We start from the raw sequence: 25,587 nt of genomic DNA on the forward strand, positions 1-25,587 counted from the left end.
AGGAGTTTGTTTTTCCCATGATGCCATCTGCCGTGGTCACACTGAGCACGCCCGGCTGCGTGTTATGCATCCCTGAACTTCGTTAAAGACAGAAACAAAGAGCGTGAGGAAAGACTGCCGCAGAGGAAAATACATCAACGACACCTCAGCAGCCCCAAACCTCTGCTGCACCCCCCACCCCCCATATCCATTCCCAACCCCAATCCCCACCTGATGGTAAAGTCACATGACACGGACAGGAGGGACACTAGTGCTCCTGTTGGAAAGCAACAGCTCAAAGAAGAGTATATGTTTGACACAGAAGACAGACAAGGACGTTTTTGTTTTTTTTGGGTGGGGGGGTGTAATAATATACATGATGGTGGCCATTGGTTGGTCCCCCCCAACCCCTTCTCATGCAGCCAGGTCTCTATCCCGAGGCGTTGATGTACAGCTGACTCTGCAGGATGTAGTCGATGACGGGCTGGCTCAGGTAGTCCACAACATGGCTGTCACCGTGCTGCAGGGCCAGTCTGGGGGGGCAAAGATCAGGTACTGCTCATTTTTAAACCTTCTGAACAAAAACTGTTGGGTTTGGCTGTAAATGCCAAATATAGCAACAGCATCAGAAGCAAAGGTAAAGCCCCACCTGCTCTTGGTGGAGCTGACGATGGACATCGGGTGGTTCATGTCGTCCTTCACCACGATGATGTTGTCCTGAGGAAGAGCACAGGCACCGGGTCACAGTTCAGTCACAGTCCAGTCACAGTCCAACAGGTGAACAGGTAACACGAGCTCTCACCTTGTACTTGCGGAGAATGGAGGAATGATTCATGATCCTCTCCGTGTCGGCCCCGTCACGAGGAACTACGACGATCCCAAAGTCCCCCACGATGACTTCCATCTGAAACCATGGAAACACAACGTCATTGTCACCTCAGGGGGGCGCTACAGTCTGCTACAGTCCTCTCAAACTGCACTAATCACACCAGCATCGGCTCATGTCGGGGACCCTCCACCTAACTGTGCTGCGTTGTACCTGTTTACCTGTCTACCTGTTTACCTCAATTACAAATTGATTTCAGTTTACTAGCAACCAGCGCTAACTAGCTAACTGGTGGTAAGCTAGCTGCTGCTGAACAAACATGAACCAGCATGCTAGCAGTTAGCTAACATAGCACTGACCGAACAATTGTCTGACTGACTGTCTGACTGACTTACAGTCTGACAGATTGAGTGACTGTCTGAAAGACTGTCTGACTTACTGACCGTCTGACTTACTGATCATCTGACAGATTGATGACTCTCTGACTTACTGACTGTCTGTCTGTCTGACTTGACTGTCTGACTGACTGTCTGTCTGTCTGTCTGTCTGACTGTCTGTCTGTCTGTCTGACTGACTGACTGACTGATGAGCACCTACAGTAATCACCTCTGGGCCTGAACTATGGTCCAGTATCAGGTGATACCGGCCGAGTCCAATGCTGCCAGTACTTGTACTACAGTTAGTTTTACTGAAGTAACAGTACTTCCTCCAGCACTGGCAGCAGAACACCAGCAGTGTGGCCGAGAATAACGCTGAAAGCTGTAGATGTTTCTGTAGATATTTTCCTTTCTAAACATCAAAATGACCCATGTTCTTCTTCTCCTTCTTTTTGAAGGTGCATAGCGCCATCTACTGTAACGGAGTGTGTATCTTTTAAAGTGAGTACTTCAGGTTACAGTCTATGTATGATAACACAGTAATATGGGAGCTACACTCTACGTATTAACCCTGTGTCCTTAAGGTGCCTCATAATGGCCTTGCTACACTCCTTAGTGTTGTCACCCTTTCCTAGTATTCCTTGTAGATTCCAACCTCTGCCTAACTTGCATATTTTATCCACTAGCACAGTATTTCCTGTATTCTGTTAAAATGTGCTGTACACTCTCTGTGACACCTCACATTTGTCTCTTTATCAGGTCTGTCAGCGTTAACGCGTTAACGCATGTGATTAATCTAAACACTTTAACACGTTAATATTTTATCGCAAATGAATCATTTGATGAGGTTTGACCCCACCGTCTTGCCGTCATGGCAGCATGGATGGATATTTATCATTGTGTGATGAAGCTAAGTAACAGCGAACGACGCTTCATTATAAAAAGCTTCCAGATGGAAGTTTGGATCTGTTCAGCACTACTCTTTACCCATTAGATAAAGTGTTTGCGTCAGTCCAGGGTGGCCCAGCCTAAGCCTCCTCTCACCTACACCTCCTTCGAAATGCCATCACACTGACCGACTGCTGGATACTGTACTTTGTCTCTCTCTGCATAAAACGACTCATCACTCAGTATGGCAAGGACAGAACTGAGGGGCGGGGCTACATGATGAATGGGGTGGGGCTACACGATAAGCGGGTGGGGTTACATGGTGGGTGGGGCTACGGTGTGCTTACATCACTGTCCTTCCACAGGCCAGGGATGCAGAAGGACTCCAGGAGATCACTGCCACACAGGAGCAAGATGCGTAACTCTACAGGCGACACACAGGCAGGAGGAAAGAGACACGTCCTCAGTAAACAACATGTTTACTGGAAACAAACAAACCAACAGAGGGAGGAAACCAGAGGACACAACCCTGAGTGTGATCAGGATCAGAGACAGACTCACCGATCTCCTCGTATCTCATTGCGGTGCCCAGGTTCGCGTTTTCATCTGGAGTAACACACAGATTCATACATGTTCAGCGTGTACAGGTTAGACATGCTCATGGATCAATTTTAAAAGACTTTACATGTTATTTAACTAATGAAAATCACACAGGTGGTCTGGCCAATCAGAGCTCATGTCACTGGCCAGTGGTTTAAACTTTACATTTACCTGAAACACAAACTGCAAAGCTGTGAGAGTGAATACAAACTTTAAAACCTTTCGAATCTGAAGCGTCACTTTGAGAACAGAACAGGGACAGGTGTGAACAGCGTCAGTAAATCACACCTAGATTCTCACACAGTCAAACAGCCAAACGCTCCAGATGTTGTGGTCGTGTCTACGTACCGACGAAGGTGAAGCGCTCGATGTGCGGACGGACGCAGCAGATTTTCCCCAGACTCTCACTGATCTTCCCCCACAGTTTGACTGAGCAGGATGGGAAAGAAGGGAGAACATTTAGAAGCTTTTCAAAATAAAATAAAACATTACAGCAACAGTGCAACAGAATAGTTCTGCAAAAAAAAAAATCAAGCAAGAACAAATCTGTTTTATAAACCAAACATCAATCAATGGAGACTAAACCTGATAATTGGAACGAAAAACTATTTACTCTGATCAGATGTTCTGCAGTTGGATATGAATAAAAACTGAACTAAAAGTGTCAGGAACATGTTTACTCTGTTAATTATGTTATTGATGAGCATTTGATCAACGATTTCTTTTTCATTGCAGTATTAAAGGTCTGCTCTCAACAAAAACACAGTTCCACTTCTCTGTGTTGGGTGTAAAATCAGGGTCAGACAAACAGACTGAACATGCGACTCACTGGCGTTGGGCTTGTGATTCACGTTGTTATGGTTCTGGTAAATGGGTGGAGTCTGGTTCTGTGGCTGACCAATCACAGGAGTGGTGGATGGCGTGTTGACGTTGGACAGGATGCAGCCAGTGACTCTCTGAGGGGAAAATACAGGTGAGGTTACCATGGACACACATACAGGACAACCAGGTAGTGATGTTGTTATGTCAAAACCTCCAAACTTTAAAGAAATTAAAGGCTTATTTTGCTTTGAAACAACTTTTGTAATGTTGTAATTCGATCAGGGGTTTTTTTTCTAGCTCACAGCTTCCTGTTACAGTGAGACAGGATGACAGGTCAGAGTTCTCCAGGTGTGTTTAGACTCACCTTCATCAGGTCGCGATGATGCTCTAGCACGCTGCAGGTCGTCTGCCAGGTGTCCTGGTAACACTCCCAGGGGTCCACCCTGCCCCACCCCAACCAAACATCCAAAATAAGATGGTAGCACCCAGGGGTGAACATTCAAGGACACACAAACTGCTCTGACTTGCTACTTAATTCCATTCACTTCGACTTTTTACTGCTTTTGTTTTTCAGTTGCTATTAAACGAGAAAACTGCTCTGACTGCTCATGAAGAAGAAGATGGCTGAGAAATAAAGACTGTGCAGGAAATTATGGGCTGGCTGTAATTAATGCCTGACTCGAGTCAAAGTGAGGTCAATGCAGAATAAACGTCCTGTAAGGACAAAAACTGTCTCACCTGATCCAGTCAGAGGACTGAACAGCCAGCTGACACATGGTGAGACGATGTCTGCTGGACACCAGCCCCTGCAGACACACACAGGAGCACAGTCACATACACAGTGAGCACGGCAGCATCTGCTGATTCAGTGTGTGTGTTAATGAGTCCGAACCGCATCTGGAGACCGACAGCAGCAATGAAGGTGGTGTCCTTAGCATAAAAACTATTAAAAACACAGCAGGAAACCACACCGCTGCACTGGCTCACATGGTTCTTCCTCATGAACAATGGGAGGCCCCACTTTTTCCAAAAACCAGCTCCAGACTCTGCTGTGAGCAGAGAGAAGCTGCAGTGGAACCAGAGACCAGTTGACTAGTTGTCAAAGAACAAAAGCCTAAAACATCACCAGCCTGAACCTTGAAACCAGAGAGAGGAAACCAAACACAGTGATCTCAAGCCATTAACGCTGTTTCCTGCAGATCTGTCATTGCAGCTCGGACACACTGGTGTAAAGACGTTGTCACGGTAATATGGTTGTCACTGCTGAGGCGGTGAGACGTGGTCTGGGTCTCTGTACGTCAGTGGTGTCGGAGTGTGTGCAGGACGGTTTCATGATGCTGCATCATCACTGTGGTGATGGCTGGATGGTGGTGTCTCTGGTGGCTAGCTTAGCTTAGCATAATGACTGTAAACAAAGGGAAACAGCTAGCCTGGTGACGAGCAGCTGCAGATCACTCAGCTTCATTATTAGGATATCCATTACACGAACTGTGAACACAGTTTGAGTAGGTGGTTTATGAGGACTGGCAGCTTATGAGTTATCAGTTTGGATATCAACAACATCCGACCCAATAATCTCCACCATCAGTCACCGCCAGCTGGAAGAAATTCACACGTGAACGAGCAGCAAAGGTTCCTGATGAGGCTGAAAGTGAATTTCTGCAGCATCTATTATTCACGTTGTGTGTTTCTACAGAGGCAGAGCTAAAGTAGGACAAGGCCTTCGTTAACTCCCGCAGGAAGTAGAATATAAAACACAGCAGCCTACAAGAGACTGGATGATGTGATGCTGCTTCAGTAAACAGACATCTGGAGCTTCATACTGACTGAAGCAGGTTTTTGTTTCAGTACTTACTGGTTTTCCATAGGAGTCGTGCACCGGTGAGATGATCCCTCCAATCACTATGAAGCGCCCTGTTTTGTGCAGATGTTCTCTGGCTTTCTCTGCAAACACACAGGGAAACAGAAAAAAGGAGAGTGAGTCAAATGCAGAATGAAAGTAGAGCTGATGGAACTCTCACATAGCAGGTCCTGCTGCAGGTCACTGAAATCATTCTGAGCACAGAGACAGGATCAAATCATGAGAAGCTGCTTGACCTTAGAAACATCCGCCTCCCTGCTGCCTAAGGACCAGCTGAGAGAACTTCACTGACAGAAAATGTGTCGTCGTAACGTGAAGTGGACAAATATCTGAGTCACTGCGATGAGCCACTGGTTCTGTGCAGGGTTTTATACCAGCACCAGGTTTAGCCTTTGGTGCCTGGTATGAAAATAAAGGACAGGCTTTGGATTGAGGTGACCTTTGCCTGAAGGAAGACAGAGACTGTTTGATGTTTTTAACCCCACGCTGGACCTGAGGTTCTCGTGTATCTGCCAGCTGTGCTGCTGCAGTGAGCTCAGCCTGAGGCGGTGACTCACCGACTGGGTGAACAACGTGGACGGATCGATGGAGAAAACATGACAGACTCGGCTGCTGCCGGGCCCTCGGTCACCGAGCATCAGTGCTGGTGCTGGTGTCACTGGTCAGACGCTAATAATACCAGAAGGAGCAACACGACTCTGACTCTGACTCAGACAGAAACACAGGAACAGTCAAATCTGAGATGGTTTTTAAAGAAGATTATGACCATTGAGACTTTAATGCAGCAAAAGGATTAGAGAATTGGATTTACTGGCAAAGCATCTGTTTTCTAGTTTTCTACATCCTCATGCTCATTAAAGAGGTGTTTGTTTCCACCCGCTGACTCTTTGGTTCTGGTTTTGGTCTCTAACTGAACCAGACAGGAGACATGCTGCAAAACCCTAAAGAGCTGAAGGAGGCCTAAAGGCTCTGGTGACAGTTCTTCACAGAAGCTCAGTCCAGGCTGGATGCAGACTCTGGACTGTGGACACATTATGAGACAATGGGCCCTCGGACACACACATGTAAAAGGCCTCCACCTCTCCTTTATAAGACCAGACACAAGTCGCTGTGTGTCTGTTTCTTTTCTTCTCATTGTAGTTGTTTCATTGAATTTACAAGAAGACACATTAACCATCACTTTGTGTAGAGGCCCCCTGAGGCCCCCAGTTAACCAGGCCACTAGTCAGCCATGGTCCGGCCCTACTCAGGAGTATAACTAATGCCACTGTGTAAAATTCTGCATTTAGCTTCAGGAGAGATGTGTCAACAACATTTGAATGTAGAATCAAAAGTAAAGGTGATTACTACACAGCAGTCCGTGTCCTCTCAGAGGGTTATATTCACTTTCCCTTTCACTTCAGTACAAAAGTCTCTTTTCTATGTTTGATATGTAAAAGCTCCATGTTCCAAGATAAATGTAAAGTATTTCCCTTCAACTGTAAAGCTGCATCAAACTATTTGAAAATGTAGCTTCATTTTCCTGAATATAACAGAATAGCAGTTTTCCATAGATGGTCAGTGTGTGCACGATGATCCTGCAGCAGCGGAAAGAAGAGCTGTCCCACATGGCATCGCCCACAGATGCAGAGCAGCTGGTGGTGAAAATAGGTCACGGTGGGAACATGGCCGCTGTGCCGCAGCTCAGAGTTTCCCCATCGGCATCATGGAACATAGCAGGATCATACACACGCTAACTCAGAGTAGAGACGTGGAAAGGACCAGAGATAAAGTGTGAGAACAGATGGAGGTTTGGTTCCGTCTGTGACGTCCACTCCTCCCAGTTTCCTATCTACAGTCTCTCACATGATGCGCTGCAAACATGCTGGTTTTTGTCTTCTCACCTAAACTGTTTAGAATTTTTCTGTCTCAGATGGTTTGACCATCGATCAACAAGTCCACCGCTCTGACCACTAGTGGGCGCTGTGGGCAGGAGTTCGTCATTTGAACCAGTATTTATTATAATGTTAGAATTATACCTTTACAACGCCCTAAAGTTGGTTTAATGTGTTGATATTGGTTCAGCTCCATAACTTAAAGACAAAACAGATGGAAGGTTATGTCCCAGTTTCGTCCAGTAAGATATTAATGATATTTTATTATTAAAATATTATTTATTTTAAAGTTTTTTTTTCTTTTTTGAAAAGCCCCAACACTTAGAGGAAAACTCAACTTAACACAATCAGCTACCTGGACTGATCTATTATTTATCCCGTCATCAATAGTGTAATTATGGCTCAGTAGATTTAGTTTTGAGATCAGAAACCAGTGGATTGTGGTGACTAGACGGAGAAGCAGCTGATAAAGGTTTCAGCTCGGTTCTGGTCGCACCATCAGAACTCCTGAGGCCTGTGACCTGCTCTCTAGTGACGCAGGAACAGCCACCGTGCGCACCGTCAGCTGCGGGTCTCTGGCGGTTTCTGTTTCGTTCCGGATCCCGGAGGATCCGTGTCGGGAGGTTTCTGGGCTGCGCCACACGCTAAGTGAGGCCTGCGGCGCTTTGACACGGAACCTTTCGGTCTTTAGTTCGTCCGAACTCGTCCAGACGGTGCTGAGCGGGTTGCACGCTGTGTTTATTGTGTCCCTAGTCTGTTTTTGTGAGTATTGTCTGTTCCTAAATTCAGCACCACCCACCTGGACAGCGACCTGACACAGCCCCACCAAACCTCATTCACATTTTTATCATTTTTATCCCTGGCTTCAATCCGCTTTATCATGATGTTTGAGGCGTTCATGTGGTGTTTATCTCCGAAGAACACAAGGCCAGCCCCCCCCCACCCCCTCTCGGCGCTGATGCTCACCGAACATATGGATGTGTCCCTTGGTGATGGGGTTGAAGCTGCCGCAGGACAGCAGGATCACATGGGTTTTGGTGGTTTCTGTCATGGTTCGTCTCTGGTCTCCGGCTGTTTCTTGTGTCCCGGTCCGGTCCGATGCCGGTCCTGAATGCCTCTGTGTACCGGGTGTTTATAGCAGGCAGCCTCCGCAGACAGAAGAGAGGGAGGAGAGGGTGAGTCTGCGGCAGGAGGCTGGAGGAAGCAGCGTCAGCCTGTTAAAGAGACCGTGCCCACATGAATGAGCCCATGAAACGATAATTTAACATCAGATTAATAACATCAGACTAATAACATCAGATTAATAACATCAGATTAATAACATCAGACTAATAACACCAGATTAATAACATCAGACTAATAACATCAGATTAATAACATCAGACTAATAACATCAGATTAATAACATCAGATTAATAACATCAGACTAATAACATCAGATTAATAACATCAGACTAATAACATCAGATTAATAACATCAGACTAATAACATCAGATTAATAACATCAGATTAATAACATCAGACTAATAACATCAGATTAATAACATCAGACTAATAACATCAGATTAATAACATCAGACTAATAACATCAGACTAATAACATCAGACTAATAACATCAGATTAATAACATCAGATTAATAACATCAGACTAATAACATCAGATTAATAACATCAGATTAATAACATCAGATTAATAACATCAGATTAATAACATCAGATTAATAACATCAGACTAATAACATCAGATTAATAACATCAGATTAATAACATCAGATTAATAACTCCAGACTAATAACATCAGATTAATAACACCAGATTAATAACATCAGACTAATAACATCAGATTAATAACATCAGATTAATAACATCGGATTAATAACATCAGATTTATAACATCGGATTAATAACATCAGACTAATAACATGAGATTAATAACACCAGACTAATAACATCGGATTAATAACACCAGACTAATAATATCGGATTAATAACATCGGACTAATAACATCAGATTTATAACATCGGATTAATAACATCGGATTAATAACTTCAGATTAATAACATCGGATTAATAACATCAGACGAATAACATCAGATTAATAACATCGGACTAATAACATCAGACTAATAACATCAGATTAATAATATCAGACTAATATCTAATAATATCAGATTAATAACATCAGACTAATAACATCGGATTAATAACATCGGATTAATCACATCAGATTAATAACATCATATTAATAATCAGACTATGTTAAAATGCAGATTAAAACACAATCCAGAAAACACACCGATGTGCATCCCATTTTTGCAGTTTAAATCTCGTAGTTGAAATGATGGAGGCTGATGTTGAACAGTTTTGTGTTTCATGAATCCATGTTTATTTATTTTTAATCCGTTTATCAAAGGATACGATGATGACACTGGGCTGTGTGAGCAGAATAAGGTTTTTCTTTGTTTTATTTTCTGGGTACAAGTTGTTTTGTTAATGGGGAAGTTTGATTGATAATCACTTATCGATGAAGAAAAAACAACAAATAGGCCAGAAAAGGGGACTTGAAGTTGAATAAAGAATCAATACAATATATGTATTGATCGATACATCAATACTGATGTTATTGATCAGGCAATGAATGTTTTCAGCCCTGATATGTTGAATTTAAATACACCCAGCTCTAAGGAACTCCTCCTGTGTGCTGAATGGTGCCAGGGGCCCCTACAGATGTGCTGGTTGCATAATCACGTCAGCTACAGGTCTGGCCCTGGTCTGGTAGAAATTCTTAAAAGCTGAGTTGTTGGTATTGATGAAGCTGCTGGTCCTGATTCCAGGCTGATAATCAATGATGTCTAATCAGTTATCAGAGTCGTTTCCTGTCAATCCATTAATCGATTATTCAACACAATAATTTCAGCTGCAGAGTGCTGGCTAGTTTCTGCTGAAATAACACAACTAGTGGGGCCCAATAGCAAAGTTCTGCCCTGGGACCCTGATCGGGTCATGAGCCCAGATTTGACCCTGTCGCCAGTTTGTTATGTTCGGACCTGAAACTTAATCGTATTCGCGCATGATGATGAATCATCACTGAAATTATTTAGATGCAGCACAGCCTTTTTGTTGCGGTTCGTGAAACGTCCCCCGGTACCTCCGGGTGGTTCCGATTGCTCCCCCGCTCCGGCCTCGGGTCACACAGGAACAATATGGCGCCGGGAGCAGCGTTAGCCTCTGGACTAGTCGCTGTCTGAGACACCGGCGATCCGTCAGGATGAACGTCTGCGCCCAGTATCTCCGGTAAGCTCGGTGTGGTGTCCTCTGTCCGTCCGCCGTGGGCTCCAGGTGGGCTCCAGGTGGGCTCGGAAACGGGCATTTTAGTCCAACAGGTGAATTGTTTTGTTCGGTTGCTAATGCTAAAGCTAGCTAGCGTCACACATCAACAAACAGTCGATCCCGCCGTGAGTCGGCTCCTGGCTCGGATTCGGTCCAGTGTGTGTAGTGTGTGGTTCGGGCAGGTGTGACTACACACAGGTTCGACATGCGGGGTGTGCCGTCGGTGTGAGTGTCGAGCTAAACGTGTGTTTACACGTTACAGCGTCGGTGCTAGTTAGCCGTAGCCTGCTAGCGTCTTTCTGCGTATGTGCGGTTAGCATTAGCCAACAGGTGCTGTTACATGCTACCTTCACCTGTGGGTCACTGTTACACGTTAGCTTCACCTGTGGGTCACCTGACACTACCTCTGGTTCACTTTGATTGTGAGCTGCGTGTTTAGGTGTTTGTCACCGCGGGTTAAATGATCGTGTGGAGTCAATGGGCGGTGAATGCTGATGCTAGCTAGGACACGGTTCGGCACAATGAGGGTCCAGGATGTAGTCCGAACCCGGCATCACCATGGGCCCACATTTGATATGAGCTGTTATACATTTCAGTCACTTCACACGGTGCCTGGCCACGCAGGTGATGGCGGTATCACTGTCACTGTTAGCTCTGTTAGCTGTTAGCCTTGTTAATCTGTGGATTGTCAGTAATGAGGAAGTGATGTGCTGTTGTGTATCAGCCCAGGTATGTGTGTTTGTGTAAACCCAGGTGTGTGTGTCTGGTGGTCATGTCTAATCCCCTCCTCTCTGTCTCCATCCGTGCAGGCAGGCAGAGGCCCTGAAGGCTGACATGACAGGTAGGTTTGAACAGCACCCCACACCTGTGACTTACCTGTGCTCTGCAGCAGACACCTGCCATTACATCAGGCTGCTCTGTCACCCACATGCACACAAACGTTGTGTCATGGCTGCAGAGCTGTTGTCTTCATCAGCCCAGAATAGAACCAAAACACATAGAGACCTGGCTGATTTGTTCTTTTCCTGCACACAGTTTGTTTGCCCTAAATAATTTGAGTCCAGAGCTAAAAACAAATTCTATTTACAGTCATGTGAAGCAGCAAATCCTCATATTTCAGAAACTAGAAACCACAGTATTTGACTGTAAGTCACTAAAAGTGATTAGCAACATCGTTTTTAATTAGTTGCATGACTAAACTAATTGTTGCAGCTCTAGTCTTTACAGAAGGTAAATAATTAAAAGTACAAATTCTATAGGTGCAGTTTCTTTGTGCTGTGAAAGAGGATGAAACCCATGCAAAAGAATATTTGTCTGTTGACAATAGTTGATCAACAGTTTTATAAAAATCCACATTAGTCCACAGTCCGGCTGAGTCTGTGGCCTTTTCACTCTGTCCTGCAGATTCCAAGCTGGGGGCGGCAGAGGTGTGGACGTCTCGCCAGGCCCTGCAGGACCTCTACCAGAAGATGCTGGTGACAGACCTGGAGTACGCTCTGGACAAGAAAGTGGAGCAAGACCTGTAAGCTGCTCCACCTGGAGACCTGCAACACAACATACATCACTTAGATCTGTCACAACTCGTCAGTGATGTTTATCCTCAGACGGCAGAGAAGGATCCTCTCTGACCTCCAGGCCTCTCTGTCACCTGCTGATCTTCATCCTGCACTTTATCTGTCTCCCTGCAGGTGGAATCATGCTTTTAAGAACCAGATCACCACCCTGCAGAGCCAGGCCAAGAACCGAGCCAACCCCAACCGCAGTGAGGTCCAGGCCAACTTGTCGCTGTTTCTGGAGGCAGCTAGTGGCTTCTACACACAGGTGAGATTCAGGTGGCCTTTTACTGCTACAGGAGCAAAATGACCTGGACCTTGGGGCTCACCATAACAGAACTTTGAAGGACTCGTAAGGCTTAGTTGTAGGTTGTCAGCTTCACATTCTCCAATTAATTTTGTTCAGATCAATAATTTAAACTGATAAACTTTATAGTTTTCGATCAGGACCTTCACTGTTTGGATCAGTCTTGTGAGAAAGCCAGTTTTTTGAGACAGATATCTCCAGATGTTATTTCAGTTTCCGGTACAGATTTAATCAACATCCATGTGGATTTCCTTTAAAGTGGGGAGAGCAGTGGAAATAAACATGTGAAGTTACAGGTTGAAGTGGAGGAGGCCAAAGGGGAACCAGGTGGTATCTCAGCGACAACCGGGGCTGGCTCTTCACTTCCTCTGGCTCATGGTGACTCTGAGCCTCCAATCACACATTAGCCTGATCACCTGATTCGCTAACTCAAAAAAGATACAGCTACTGGACTACCCACAATTCCCTGGCCTTGCCCTTCAGATAGCTAACCACTCACACAGTGTGTCCAGTGAATGGTAGGGGGGACACTACTGGTTGTGGATCAGAACAATAAAGTTGTTTTCTGCTGTGTCTCAGTTACTGCAGGAACTGTGCACCGTGTTCAACGTGGACCTGCCCTGTCGCGTCAAATCGTCTCAGCTCGGCATCATCAGCAATAAACAGAGCAGCAGCAGCGCCATCGTCACCCCACAGCCCAGCTCCTGCTCCTACATCTGCCAGCACTGCCTCGTCCACCTCGGAGACATAGGTCCTCACGTCTCTTAGATCTATATTTTCCTTAAAGACAGTTTAGGTTTTTCCAGTTATCATTAATATCATGTGAATCGATCACGTTAAACCTTTGGGAAATCAAATGCTGAATCCTATTTTTCTCCATGTTTGTGTCTTTCAGCACGCTACCGTAACCAGACCAGCCAGGCTGAGTCTTACTACCGACATGCAGCTCAGCTGGTCCCATCAAACGGTGAGTGACAGGCTGACCACTTTTCTTAAACTGCGTCGTGCCCTTTGATGAAGCTGCATCTGAACTAGTTCCACTTACTTTAGGATTAGTGATTATGTTCACTTGCCCTGACCCTCCTCTGTGTCTTCTGCAGGTCAGCCATACAACCAGCTGGCCATCCTGGCCTCGTCTAAAGGAGACCACCTCACCACCATCTTCTACTACTGTCGCAGCATCGCAGTCAAGTTCCCCTTCCCAGCAGCCTCCACCAACCTGCAGAAGGCCCTGTCCAAGGCTCTGGAGAGGTAACCACGCAGCACATACACAGAAAAAGGCGTTGCTTGGTAATCATCCAACATCTGTCCATCAGTGAAGAAATCAAGGACACAGAGAATTTTAATGTTCCTCTGTTTTCTCATTTCTCTGTGGAAAACCCTTTTGTTTCTGTAGCCGCGATGAGGTGAAAACCAAGTGGAGCGTGTCCGATTTTATTAAGGCCTTCATCAAGTTTCATGGTCATGTCTATCTGAGTAAGAGTCTGGACAAACTGGATGGTCTGAGAGAGAAGCTGGAGGAGCAGTTTCAGGTACAACAACATGGTCAGGTCTGCCTGGGTTTTCATGGAAGGGGTTTTCAAGTAACTGTGTGATGACCCGATGTGCGTGTGTGTGTGTTTGTTGTGCGTGTGCAGAGGCTGATCCTGCAGAAAGCCTTCAGCTCCCAGCAGCTGGTCCACATCACCGTCATCAACCTGTTTGAGCTGCACCACCTCAGAGACCTGACGGCCGACAGCAGCGAGCAGAGCTACAGCAGCGAGCAGCAGATCAGCTGGTTCCAGCTGCTCGGGCTCTTCAGTAAGAACCAAAGATCCTGATAACGCTGCTCACTCTCATATGAATAATGCTGTTGATATGATACTGTGGCTGATACTTCTAAGGTTTGGTTCAGACTCACAGCAGCACTGCATCAAAAGTGCACCTGCCTCTGAATCCTTCTGAGTCTGACAAACCCTCAAACTCACGGTTCTTCTCAGACTGTGTGGGTCATATTTCATCTTTTCACCTGTACCTGAAATAGCATCCCCCATCAAACAGACCTTTGTAGGCTCTAGAGCAGTTATCGGGACCCAGGTGACTGTTTTCAGTCTGGCTTCCCGATCACCGTGTCAATCTGAGCTTGGACAGTAATGTTCTGTTCACTTCAGAAGAACCTGTGATGTGATGGAGAACATATGTTGTTAGGTGCGTTAAGAGGCCACATGTTTGATGAGTGAGTCCAGCAGCAGGTTCAGGGTTACACTGGTTCCTGTGCTGTGCTTCACATTACTCTCACACTGCTGCTCACAGACATGAACCTACTGACTGATGGATTGTTTGTTTGCTCTGATGTGACTTCCTGTCTGCGTAGTGTCGTTCCTGGGCATCATGTGCAGCCGCGTTCTGCTCAACAAGAACAAGGGGGACGAGGTCATGGGCGAGTGTCCTCTGCCGGCCATCAAAGTGTCTCTAGACTGGCTCAGACTGAGACCCAGGCTGTTCCACGATGCCGCCGTCGACCAGAGGCAGTAGTAAGTCTGGGCTGTGTTGGCGGGCATGTCGGTGTTTGGTTTGTTCTGTACTGAAGCTTTAACTCGTCTTCCTCTCTTCAGCATTTGGCCCTGGCTGGTCTCCATCCTCAACAGCTTCCAGCCCAAAGAAGACGACGTGTCCTGTTCCTCAGGTACGACGTCTGCTGGCGTTAACGCCCAGATACGTTCAGGTTCAGTGGTCACTTTGAGCTCCTCGTGTTACTGTCAGACACGCATGGAAGAGTAACTTCAGACAAACGATGGGGCTGTTTATTTTTAGGGCATCATGATGTGTGAATGACGTCACTGTGGGTTGTGTGGTGTTTGGCTGGTCAGTGTCTCAGGTGGTTTATGTCCTCATTTTCATGTCTGCACACGTCTGCTTAGACCCTCAGCACCATCTTTTCACTGAGATGGAAAACATGGTGGTGCAGTGGCCTTTTCTGACAGAGCAGCAGAACATGAACGTTTCACAAACATATGAGGCATCCTTCAAATCAAACGAGAACCATATGGCAAAATAAAACAAGAATCATTTAACACTGATACAGTGACAGTATTTACTGTAGCTGCGAATTCAGATTCTGTGGCTTCAGCTTTAATATCAGGACGTTCTGGTTCTCAAAAGAACGAATGTAACTGAGAGCAGTATTTATGTTATGTATGTATATAGTGTATGTATACTTCTGTTTCCCTTGTAGATTTGTACATATGCAAATCTTATATCTCTTATTTTATTTTTATCTATTTATTTTATCTTATTTTGCTGTCGAGAGGGTTTTGTGTCCAACTGAGCTACTGTGACTGAGCAATTTCCCTTGTGGATCAATGAAGTTTAGTCTTAAGTCTGTTTCTAATCAGTGCTACCCTGAAGATGCCACTGCTTTTCAATCTATGTGTATGTGACAGCAGTGAGTATAGGAGGTACAGTCCTGTACTGCTGTTTGCCAGATGTTTTCAGGCTGTTAAAGCTGAAGGTGTGTTTGTTTTCCCCTCAGTGACACCCCTGCCTGAGGAGTTTGAGCTGCAGGGTTTCTTGGCGCTCCGGCCCGCTCTGAGGTACCGACTCCCCTCCTTCATTCAACACTGGGACAAACTCTGTGTCTGCCAGTTGGTTATTCATCATGTCTGTTGGTGTTTCAGGTCTCTGGACTTCACTAAAGGTCACCAGGGGATCCTGGTAGACAGGGACGGTCTGCCGGTCCACGCTCGACACCAGAGACTCATCATTCTGGGGAAATGGGTGGCTGACAACCAGCCGGGGTGAGTGTTGGTCATTCATCTAAAACCTCCTTGAAACTCCGTTTTAGTGTTTTTGTGAAATGAGCAGCTGCAGTTGGCGTCTGTACAGCTCCTGACTGACAGTCAGCTGCTCGCTGATGCTCTAAAACCCAAATATGTTGAATCCCCCACAACTTTGCGGATGCACTACTGAATGTCTGAATGTGGTTTTTGCTGTAAACGTGGTGAGAACAGAGCAGGCAGTCCGGCAGGTGGAGAAGCAGTTGACAGAACTAATGCATCACAGACATACTGAGGTTTGTTAATGCAGTTAATGCACCTCTGCAGCGTGTGCATTCAAAAACTCTCTTCGCAAACTCTCACGTCTTCATTTCCCTGCTCTGTCATAAAATGTTGTGTAACCACTTAACGCTGGAAGTCTGACATATGACATCTGACCTTTCCACTGGGTCTCTGTAAGGTGACCAGGGTTTTTGTACCGTTGATCTGATAGTTTGTCATCACAACCTCGTCTGTTTCGAGTCAGTTTATGGGTTTTCTCGACCTTTCACCAACGAAAACAGAACGACATGGCCGAGGGAAGGGTCGGCGGTCAGAAACGACCTGATCTGTCTCCTCTCTGCAGGCTCATCCAGTACACAGTGAGTGAGGACGGCCTGCTCGTCTTCATCACTGACATTCCGGAGCAGGCCATCGAGGAGCCGCAGGAGAAGGAGGCGCCGGTGCTGCAGGAGTCATCCAATGGCGAGCAGACGCCCAGCGAAGGAGGAAACTCTGGCCTGAAGTCAGTGCTGTCGGTGGGGAAGTCGCAGAGCTCGTGGCCCGACGGCGGCGACCGGCCCATCGTGACCTTCAAGGAGAACATCAAACCCCGGGAGCAGAGCCGCGAACCGACTCGGAATCAACATCAGAAGGACGCCAAGGAGCGCAGAGACTTCAGCAAAGGCAACGGGGCTGCTGGGAAAGGAGAGCTGAAGAGGGATGGCAAGAGGAAGAGTGAGCTGAAGAAAAGTGGTCCTGAGAAAACTCCAGACGCTGGAAAACAGGTGCAGGGTTTATTGAGACTCGGAGGAGTAGCGCTGGAGGGATGAGGAGCAGCTGCTGATGGTCTGACTTGTTTTCTCTCGCTCAGGTGAAGTCACAGGTGGAGCTGAGGAAGACTCCGGTGTCTGAGGCGAAGAAGACTCCTGTCACTCAAACTCAAACCACCTGCTCCTCCCAGTTCATCCCCATCCATCATCCTGGAGCCTTCCCCCCACTGCCCAGCAGACCTGGTACACACACACACACACACACACACACACACACACACACACAGACACCTCTTAATCTCTGTGTGGGTTTCAGTGTTACATGGTTCATTGCTTTAGTTTGACCCTCACTCTTAGGAAATGTTTCCAGTAAAGTTATGTTGAGTTGAAGCGGACCATGGCCAATCTTCATATCAGAATTATTGGGTTACTACAAAAGCTCCAGTTCATGTTATCTGGTCACATGATTAAGTTCTGCTCCTGACTGGTCCCTCTGCAGGTTTCCCTCCCTCAGCCTATGTGATCCCGCCTCCTGTGGCATTTCCGGGGCTCCCGGTGAATCCGGGCTTCACTTTCTCCACCGGAGTGTCCGTCCCCGGACCTTTCCTCCAGTCAGCTGTCCACACCCAGGCTGGCACGCAGGTCCAGGCCGGAAAGCAGTCCCACATTCCCTACAGTCAGCAGAGACCCTCTGGTCCTTGTCCAGGTCAGGGACCAGGGTCCTCGGGCCAGGCCCCGGGAACTATGACCCAGGGTCCCTCACAGGGACAGCAGCCCCAGGCCCAGCCGCCTTCCCAGCAGGCCTTGCAGCAGTCGGTCCAACTTCAGGTGCAGGCGATGAGTCAGCAGCAGCAGTCTCCCACCAAACCGGTCCAGCAGGTTGGGGTGGGGAAAAGTCCACCTCACCACCCAGGACTGCAGCAGGTCAGGGCACATACTCCTCATCTCTTTTGCCTGATTTTTAGTCTCTGTAGTGCCTCCAGGTTCAAATATTGTTAGAGTTCAAAGCTTTTGGGAGTCCCTTCAAACCCAGACCTGGTATTTCAGAGTGTGAACACAGTCCAGTCCCACCTCAGCCTTCTCCCTGAGCAGCTATTCCACAGGAACTGTAGCTGATCACAGCACAACTCATGTCATTAGAGAACAGAAACAGGTAAAGTGGGGGCAGGTTTAATAAAACATGTTTGATCGGCTCAGACTCGGCACAGGAACCGGACTGTCACATATTGGGGCCAGACCGCTGGGTGGACATGTAGTTTTAAAACCTAATCTGAAGTGTTTTTGCCGTATGACCAGTTCGATGGCATATGAATGTTTCCAGTGCCTCGCCTGCTGCCCTCTAGTGGTGTGCATGGTGCGTGAGCCTCCAGTAGCTAATGTTGTTCCTGTGTGTCTGGTCTCAACAGTATATGCAGGTCCAGGATCAGCCGGCCCAGATATGGAACCAGGCCCAGGCAGCCCTGCAGAAGATGGCTCCCATGCAGATGCCCATGAAGCAGCAGCAGCCGGCCTTCTACATGCCGGCCCAGGATCCTCTAAAACTGTACGAGCCCCAGCTGCAGCCGCCCCCCCAGTCACAGCTCTCCAACATGGACAAGAAGATCAAGTACCCTGACGTCAAGATGCAGGACTTCTACTGGGAGTCCTCGTACAGGATGGGGGACGGTCCGGCTGTGATGGCAGACAGGATGAAGAGGCCTTCACCGAGTGCTAATTGCTCAGACCAGAATGCCCCCAGTGGGCCCCGGAGACCCCCGTTTGAGGTGAGCTTCTCTCAGTGTGCATGAGGGGGAGGAGGTGGTCCTGTCCTGCTGCTTGTGGTCTCCGTGCTGCCTGGCCTGTTTAGTTCCTTATAGTCTCTTTCATGAAGTAAAAGTTGCTGTCAGCAGTTACAGATGTTCAGGTCACCATCAACACTGCTGGACTTAAGCTGCAGCTTATTTTCAGATGGTTCATCCAAAAGATAATTGTTCGTAATTGTGTCCATGTTATCACAGCTCACTCTTCCTGCTCTAAGTTGAACTGGTTTAAGAGAAGCTGCTGATGTTAGAGGAAGGTAAACTGTAGTTCCTCCTGGAGCACACAGACTGCACGGAGGTACACGGACTTGTAACTATGGACTAGGAATCCTAAAGAAACAGTCTCACTCTGGTGGCAGAAGTTTTGCCACATCATTTAAGGACACAACTGCAGACTCTGTGTGTGTTCCTGAGTCCAAACCCCATCCAGAGCTTGACAGCAGCAATATGTGTGAATCCAGAACCTGGTTCAGCTTATGGGTCTGTGCCATAGACCTCCATTGTTGTCCACAAACTATTAAAAACACAGCAGGGAGCCACACCGCTGACCTGGCTCACATGGTTCTTCCTCACCAACAATGGGAGGCCCGTCTGTTTCCAAAAACCAGCTCCAGATGCTGAGAAATGCCGTCACTGTTTCCAGGCTCTGAAAGAACCAAGTCCACCTGTCATTGGTGGTCCCTGTGGCTCACTGCTGTGTCTTTGCTGTGTTATGTTGAGCTGTTCCAGTTCACAGGCCTGTGTGTAGCTTTCAGCATAAAGTCTTTCACCTCAGTCTGACTGGCTTGACTTCTTTCTTTTTCTCCTCTTTCCCCCCTCTGTTCTCCTCCTCCCTGTTCTTCTTGCTTCATCTCTCACTAGGACAACAAGAGCTCGCCTCTTCTACCTCCAGACCTGTTAAAAACTCTAGCAGATTTTGAGGAGGAGGAGGAGCTCATCTTTACTAAGCCTTGTGATTTCTTCCAGGCCTTGACTGGCCCTCTTAGCACTGCTCCTGGACCAAACATATTTGTATGTAGCCTGGTCTTCTTCATCCACCACCCCCATCCTAAAGCCTCCACCCATGAAACCCCTGCATCTAGTACCATCCAGATGTAAAGCCACACTCCGCCCATCAGTTTCCATCTCATCACATTGTAGACTTGCTGCCTTGTGCCAGTAGTTGGTCTGTAGAGTCGAACTGATGTGGGTTTGGTATCTGTTACCTATTCAGCTGCTGGACCCCAGGCAGGTTTATGTCACCAGGCCAACAGCCATCTGAAGTGCTCAATTTATTAGGAACAGGGAGACACAGGGGGTGTCAGGCTGAGTTGGTTTATTAGGAACCCTTGTGCCGGACCCAGTTGGTTTATTGGGAACCCCTGTGTCAGACCCAGTCGGTTTATTGGGAACACCTGTGTCGGGCCCAGTGCTCACTTTATTAGCAACCCTTGTGTCGGACCCAGTTGGTTTATTAGGAACCCCTGTGTCGGACTAACCAACCATCCTGCAGTGAATCCTCCTTCATGAAGGGGTGATAACGTTCAGGTTGTGTTCAGACTGTGTCACGGCTGTTGATCATTGGAGTTCTGATATTTAAAGTTTAAGTTGGAAAATTTGATTGTGGCAGTTTTTGGTTTATTGCACCTGAAAGACAAAATGTCTGACAGTTTGTGTTTCAGTTTAGTGTGAGTGACAGAGATTATTCAAATTGTGGCTTTAAATAAACGTCTGAAACACAGGAAAGTAAGAAAGGGAAGAAACAGAGGAGAAAGATGAAATCAGTCAGACATCCTCCTGTTAGGAAAAAAATCATCCTTAATGTTACTGCAGGGATCCATTTTGGTCCTCAGGCCCAGGTTTGGAAACCAAAGAGTCAGTGTGCAGCCTAAAAACCGAGTTAATGGAGTTAGGGTTAAAATTGACATTCTCATGACCCTCTTGTGTTGTGCAGCTGCCTCACTTTAAGCTTCATGACTGCCATCACATTCCCTCCAGCTGGAAGGCTTTTATTGTGAAAGAGCTGCAGGTTCATGCCACATGCTCATGATTTGGGTTTGTCTGTGTGTAGCCCGATAAATCTAAATAGATGTTCCTGCATGTGGAGCAGCTGGGACTGAAACAAACCCCAGGCCTGTATCTTTATTTGGGAGTTTATTCCGTGGCAGCCATGAAACGCTTAAAATGATCATTAGTTTGTGAAAACGTGGGAGAGAATCAGATTTTAGTCGTGTGTTTCGTCTCTGCAGATGCCGAACCAGCCGAGGATGGAGAGCGGCCCTGAGGTCGTCAGCCAACCATCTTCTCTGCTGCCCATATCTGGCTTCCCCACGCAGGTCAGAGAGAATCCCGTCTCCACAAACACTCACACTGGGTCAGAAATCCAAGCTGACCCGGCCCGGGAGATTCTGGTTCTCGTTCCACGCAGAACCTGAGCACATTGTGTGGTAATGGAAGAATGATGATGCCTGAACGAGGTCATAGGTGTACGAATACACCTGTTTGTATTTGAAAGTGAATGGGGTAGTCCTGCCTTTAGACTGCTGTGATGTGATTCATCCAGCAGGGGGCAGAACAAACATGTAAAGATGTTTTCAGCCTTTTAAAGCATGAGCCAGATGCTTCACATCTGTTTTCATCAAACCCTAAAAACTCACGGTAGAGCAGCCGCGAGGACTCGGACACCAGGTTAAAGGAGGTAGTTTGACCTAAAGATTTGGCTGAAACCTGACACCATAACGGACTTGATTCTCTCACCTGTCACTCTTTACCTGCTCAGTCAGAGCTGTAATCAGGATGTTTGTGTTTGTGTTCAGGAGTACAACCCCAACAGCATCTTCCGTCAGGCCTACGGCAAGAACCTGCCGCCCAGTTCCAAGCCCGACGTGCCCATGGTGAACCAGGAGCTGTCTTTCTACTCCCTGTTTGAAAGGACTCCGTGGTCCCCGTCCCTGCCCGCCAGCTCAGGTAGGTCACACCTGTAGAGACAGATATGAAACATCATCACTTCGAGCACTTTAGCATGTGGCTGATGGAAGCTGTGTTCTGATTGGCAGACCACTCCACCCCAGCCAGCCAGTCCCCTCATTCCTCCAACCCCAGCAGCCTGCCGTCCTCCCCCCCCCACACACAACCATGGAGCCATGCCCTTCTCCAACTTCGGGCCCATCGGGACTCCGGACAGCCGGGACTGCAGGCTGATGGACCGCCGGAAGACCGACAAGACAGGTGAGGCTTGGGTTCAGACAGATGCTTTACAAGATTTTAGTCAGAACTTCAGATTAATGGGACCTGAAAACATGTTGTGATGATGCAGGAGACTCTGAAATTGGACAGAACCACAGCAGAACAACCACAACTGTCCAACCTCCACATGTTGATGTGCTGTCATGTTGTCTGTAGGAACAGTGAGCGGGGTCGGTCTGGACTACCTGCCGACTGGAGCCTCTTCTGCGGCATCAGACAACAGCTGGCACCAGACCGGGCCGACCGGCAGCTCCTGGACCAATCAGGAGTCTCCTATGGAGGAGTCGTCCTCCACCGTGCTGCTCGACAGCCTCAAGGTGCACACAGCTTCTGATTTGTTTTAATGAATGAAAATGTAGTAAACGTGTGCTCGCAGCCCCACACTGACCGGTTTCTTTCCTCTGCAGTCGATCTGGTCGAGCTCCATGATGCAGCCGGGCCCGTCGGCGCTGGAGCAGCTGCTCCTGCAGCAGAAGCAGAAGCAGCAGCGAGGTCACGGCGCCATGAACCCGCCTCACTGAAGGGCAACCGCGGCGGCGCTTTGTGTGCGGATGTCAAAACAACCACCAGGAGAAATGGGAGGAAAAACAATAGAAGTTTGACGAAAACCAGCTCCAACTAAAATGGAAAATTAAACCGGCGAGAAACGGTGGAGGCTGGGGAGGCGACACGACCTCCCGACAAGGCTGAAACACCACCCCACCCCCCTCGGCTGTCGAGGAGCGGTGATGCCCCTCCTGGATCGGAGGGTGCGGGATCTCTTCAAACCGCGGTGCCACGCGTCACGCCACCGCTGGCTTTCTTTCACCCCGTGGAAATCTGAACTTTGAGGAACACACCCCCCCTCACCACCCCTGCCCCCTGGGCTCGGACAGACGCCACATCTCCCTCTCATCTGGAAAATCTTCTTTGTTTGGAACAAAAACTCAAAACATGACGTGGCTCCACCCCCGCACGGCTGCTCGGTCCTGTCGGAGCGCCTGTTTTTAGCGTCTCCGCCGCCGCAGTCCGAAGCGGGGCTGGTGTGACAGAGTGAGGACAGTGTGGTGGTCAGGGTCAGGGGGGGTCAGGTGAAGCACCAGGGGTCATAACATCAGACTGGATTTTCTGATTTCTCCGTTCATTTTCATTACTGTGGAGGAGGAGGGCTGCCTGCAGCTGATTGGCTGAACGAAGGAGGGAAAGGAGGACGGTTTGACTTGCAGCTATATAAATATATAAATAAATATATATTGCCATAGTTGGACTTTAAACAGGCCTTGTCTCTTAGCCGTGGTGTGGGGATCAGGCCTGGGTGCCGTTTGTTTGCCGAGGGTGACGACACCTGGAGCGACATCACCCGGAGGAAGGGAGGGGAGGGGCTGAGAGCAGGACGGCCTGTCAGACGTAGGGTTAGTTGACCTTTAGCTTCCACAGCTTGCACATATTAATGAAAAAGTGTATCTTGTGATTTGTTTGTAGCCGTTTAGCTTCACGCCGTCTCTGAGGCGAACACAGGTATGTCTCTGCCTGCTTGAATATTTTCTCTTCCTCTCTGGTTTCTTCTTCCTCCTCTTTGTTGACTTCATGAAGAAAACAAAAGGTGTAACCCTGCCTGCTAACTGAAGCTGTATTTACTGTTGTTTTGCTTCGTGTTCTGCCTTTTACTAGTTTTCTGCAGCTCTGTCGGCGCCGGGCACAGGCCGACCGGTGATCAGGTGTAGTTACAGTGTCTGCAGGCACTGCAGCTTTTAGTTAACCCCCACCCCTGGGTGAGACCAAACAACAACAACACAGAGTCCTCGTGTTGGGCTGTGGCTGCAAGTAATAGTTCTTTTTAATTATTAATGTCCTCATTAGTTCCTCCATTAGTCAGTCCATTGTTTGGTTGATTAAAAAGTGTCAAGGCGAGAAACGAATATTTACCTGTGAGGAGCAGGAGCCTGTGAATTTTTGCCTGAAAAAGACATTTAACAGCCAAAAGTGTTGCTGATTAATTTTATTATTTATTGCTGGAGTCCCGGCTCTAAGAGGTTTGTCTATGGAATATCAGAAAAAACTTTTAAAGATCTTAAAATAGTTGTTTTCCACCATGAAAAACAGACGAGAGAAAAGCTGAAGCTCTTAATGAAAATCGTGCAGCTCTAAATTATGTTCAATGTTTTATTGGAAATAAATCACCTTTGACCCCGTCGATCAGATGGAAGAGACGGTGACGTCGGACTGAGAAGATCAGAAAACGGCTCAACATGGGCCAGTAACTGTAAATTCATTGATTATTTCCAGAAAAGCTGTAGATTGATTTCTGTTGATCGATCGATTGATCGACTGGACTTTGAAAGGAGACAGGCAGGAGGCAAAGTGGGACAGAAAACTCCCTTCAGTCCTTTGTGTTTCCAACACGTCCCGACTCCGGCTGAGCCTTTCTGTGCTCCTTCACCCTCGTCGGTCCTGGTCGTGGCAGCTGACCAATCAGGACGCTCTGTGTGATGACCTGTGTCTCCTAACAAATCAAAGACTGGTTTTAATTTCCTGACGAGGACATTTTAGGTAGATTTTGAAGAGATGTGTTCAGTTTCTGTGTGCTTGTGCTTTTCATGTTGCATTTACAAACTATTTGAATTCTAATAAATAGTACTGAAGCAGGGACGACAGAAAAGTGGGAAAAGTTGGTTTTTGTGTTTGCAGCTCAGCACCGGGATCCGAGCTGCACTGGTCCTGTACTGAATGGACTCGTGTCTGTCTGACATTCCACTCTGTGAGATGTTGGGGGGGCGGCGGGGCCTCGGTGGTCGGAGCTGACGGTAGTTTCAGATCTGAGCTTTGTGTTTCTGTGTCTGTGGACGTTCAGAAGTGGTGGAATCAGCCTTTAAATAAATGTAAACTATGTTCTCCCTTCACACTGTGTCTGTGTCTTTCCTGTGTCAGTGTGAGTGTGAGGTCTGTTTGTAGAGCAGCTGTCCACAGCACACACACCTTCCCCTGGAGAAACAGTCGGTAAGAAGCTGCTGACTGTTTGGGAACATGCTGATCTTTGTCTTATAAACTGACATTTCTTCAGAACAGAGGAAATAAAGATATTGGTACAGTCACTAGCTCTTAATGAGACTTCTCTGCTCCAGGTCTGCCCCTATACCCAGGGCAGAGACCAGTGGACTCTTGGTTTCTTCAAAGACTGTAAACAGTGACGGCCGTTCTCAGGTTCTGGAGCTGGTTTTTGGAAACAGACGGGCCTCCCATTGTTGGTGAGGAAGAACCATGTGAGCCAGGTCAGCGGTGTGGCTCCCTGCTGGGTTTTTAATAGTTTGTGGACAACAATAGAGGTCTACGGCTCAGACCCATAAACTGAACCAGGTTCTGGATTCACACGTTCATTGG

General features: G+C 47.4%; 2 protein-coding genes across 3 annotated transcripts; one reads left to right on the top strand and one right to left on the bottom strand.

The window, feature by feature from the left end:
* Window positions 1-341: 341 nt before the first annotated feature.
* nmnat2 (nicotinamide nucleotide adenylyltransferase 2) lies at window positions 342-11,487 on the bottom strand. Of its 2 annotated transcripts, none has more exons than XM_026313782.1 (12): window positions 11,437-11,487; window positions 8,194-8,441; window positions 5,348-5,436; window positions 4,231-4,298; window positions 3,857-3,935; window positions 3,500-3,626; window positions 3,019-3,099; window positions 2,632-2,676; window positions 2,418-2,494; window positions 782-883; window positions 629-696; window positions 342-512 (listed from the first exon to the last, which is right to left on the bottom strand). In XM_026313782.1, the coding sequence occupies exons 2-12, from the start codon at window positions 8,276-8,278 to the stop codon at window positions 410-412; spliced, it is 924 nt and encodes a 307-aa protein (XP_026169567.1). In that variant the 5' UTR covers window positions 8,279-8,441; window positions 11,437-11,487; the 3' UTR covers window positions 342-409. The 2 variants fall into 2 exon arrangements, with proteins under 2 accessions (XP_026169567.1, XP_026169568.1); XM_026313783.2 differs by lacking the exon at window positions 11,437-11,487 and adding an exon at window positions 10,379-10,521 and having other exon boundaries at window positions 8,194-8,373.
* smg7 (SMG7 nonsense mediated mRNA decay factor) lies at window positions 10,294-24,252 on the top strand. Its single transcript, XM_026313695.2, is given in 24 exon segments — window positions 10,294-10,524; window positions 11,370-11,401; window positions 11,965-12,082; window positions 12,249-12,381; window positions 13,000-13,171; window positions 13,316-13,387; window positions 13,521-13,671; window positions 13,817-13,952; window positions 14,058-14,220; window positions 14,774-14,933; window positions 15,015-15,085; window positions 15,932-15,992; window positions 16,077-16,196; window positions 16,801-17,221; window positions 17,308-17,449; window positions 17,706-18,130; window positions 18,613-18,969; window positions 19,867-20,016; window positions 21,234-21,320; window positions 21,801-21,951; window positions 22,041-22,102; window positions 22,104-22,212; window positions 22,387-22,547; window positions 22,638-24,252. Coding segments are annotated over 24 exon segments (3,594 nt in total). The 5' UTR covers window positions 10,294-10,498; the 3' UTR covers window positions 22,752-24,252.
* Window positions 24,253-25,587: the final 1,335 nt, after the last annotated feature.

The sequence above is a fragment of the Mastacembelus armatus genome, chromosome 17, assembly GCF_900324485.2.
Source record: "Mastacembelus armatus chromosome 17, fMasArm1.2, whole genome shotgun sequence".
Lineage (NCBI taxonomy): Eukaryota > Metazoa > Chordata > Actinopteri > Synbranchiformes > Mastacembelidae > Mastacembelus > Mastacembelus armatus.

Excerpts from the sequence above, each read along its gene's own strand:
- nmnat2 (XM_026313782.1), bottom strand. The coding sequence starts at position 8,278 with ATGACAGAAACCACCAAAACCCATGTGATCCTGCTGTCCTGCGGCAGC. Across the intron at positions 697-781 it reads CCATTCTCCGCAAGTACAAG|GACAACATCATCGTGGTGAA; the intron begins GTGAGAGCTCGT and ends GCTCTTCCTCAG. Across the intron at positions 513-628 it reads GTCAGCTCCACCAAGAGCAG|ACTGGCCCTGCAGCACGGTG; the intron begins GTGGGGCTTTAC and ends TTGCCCCCCCAG.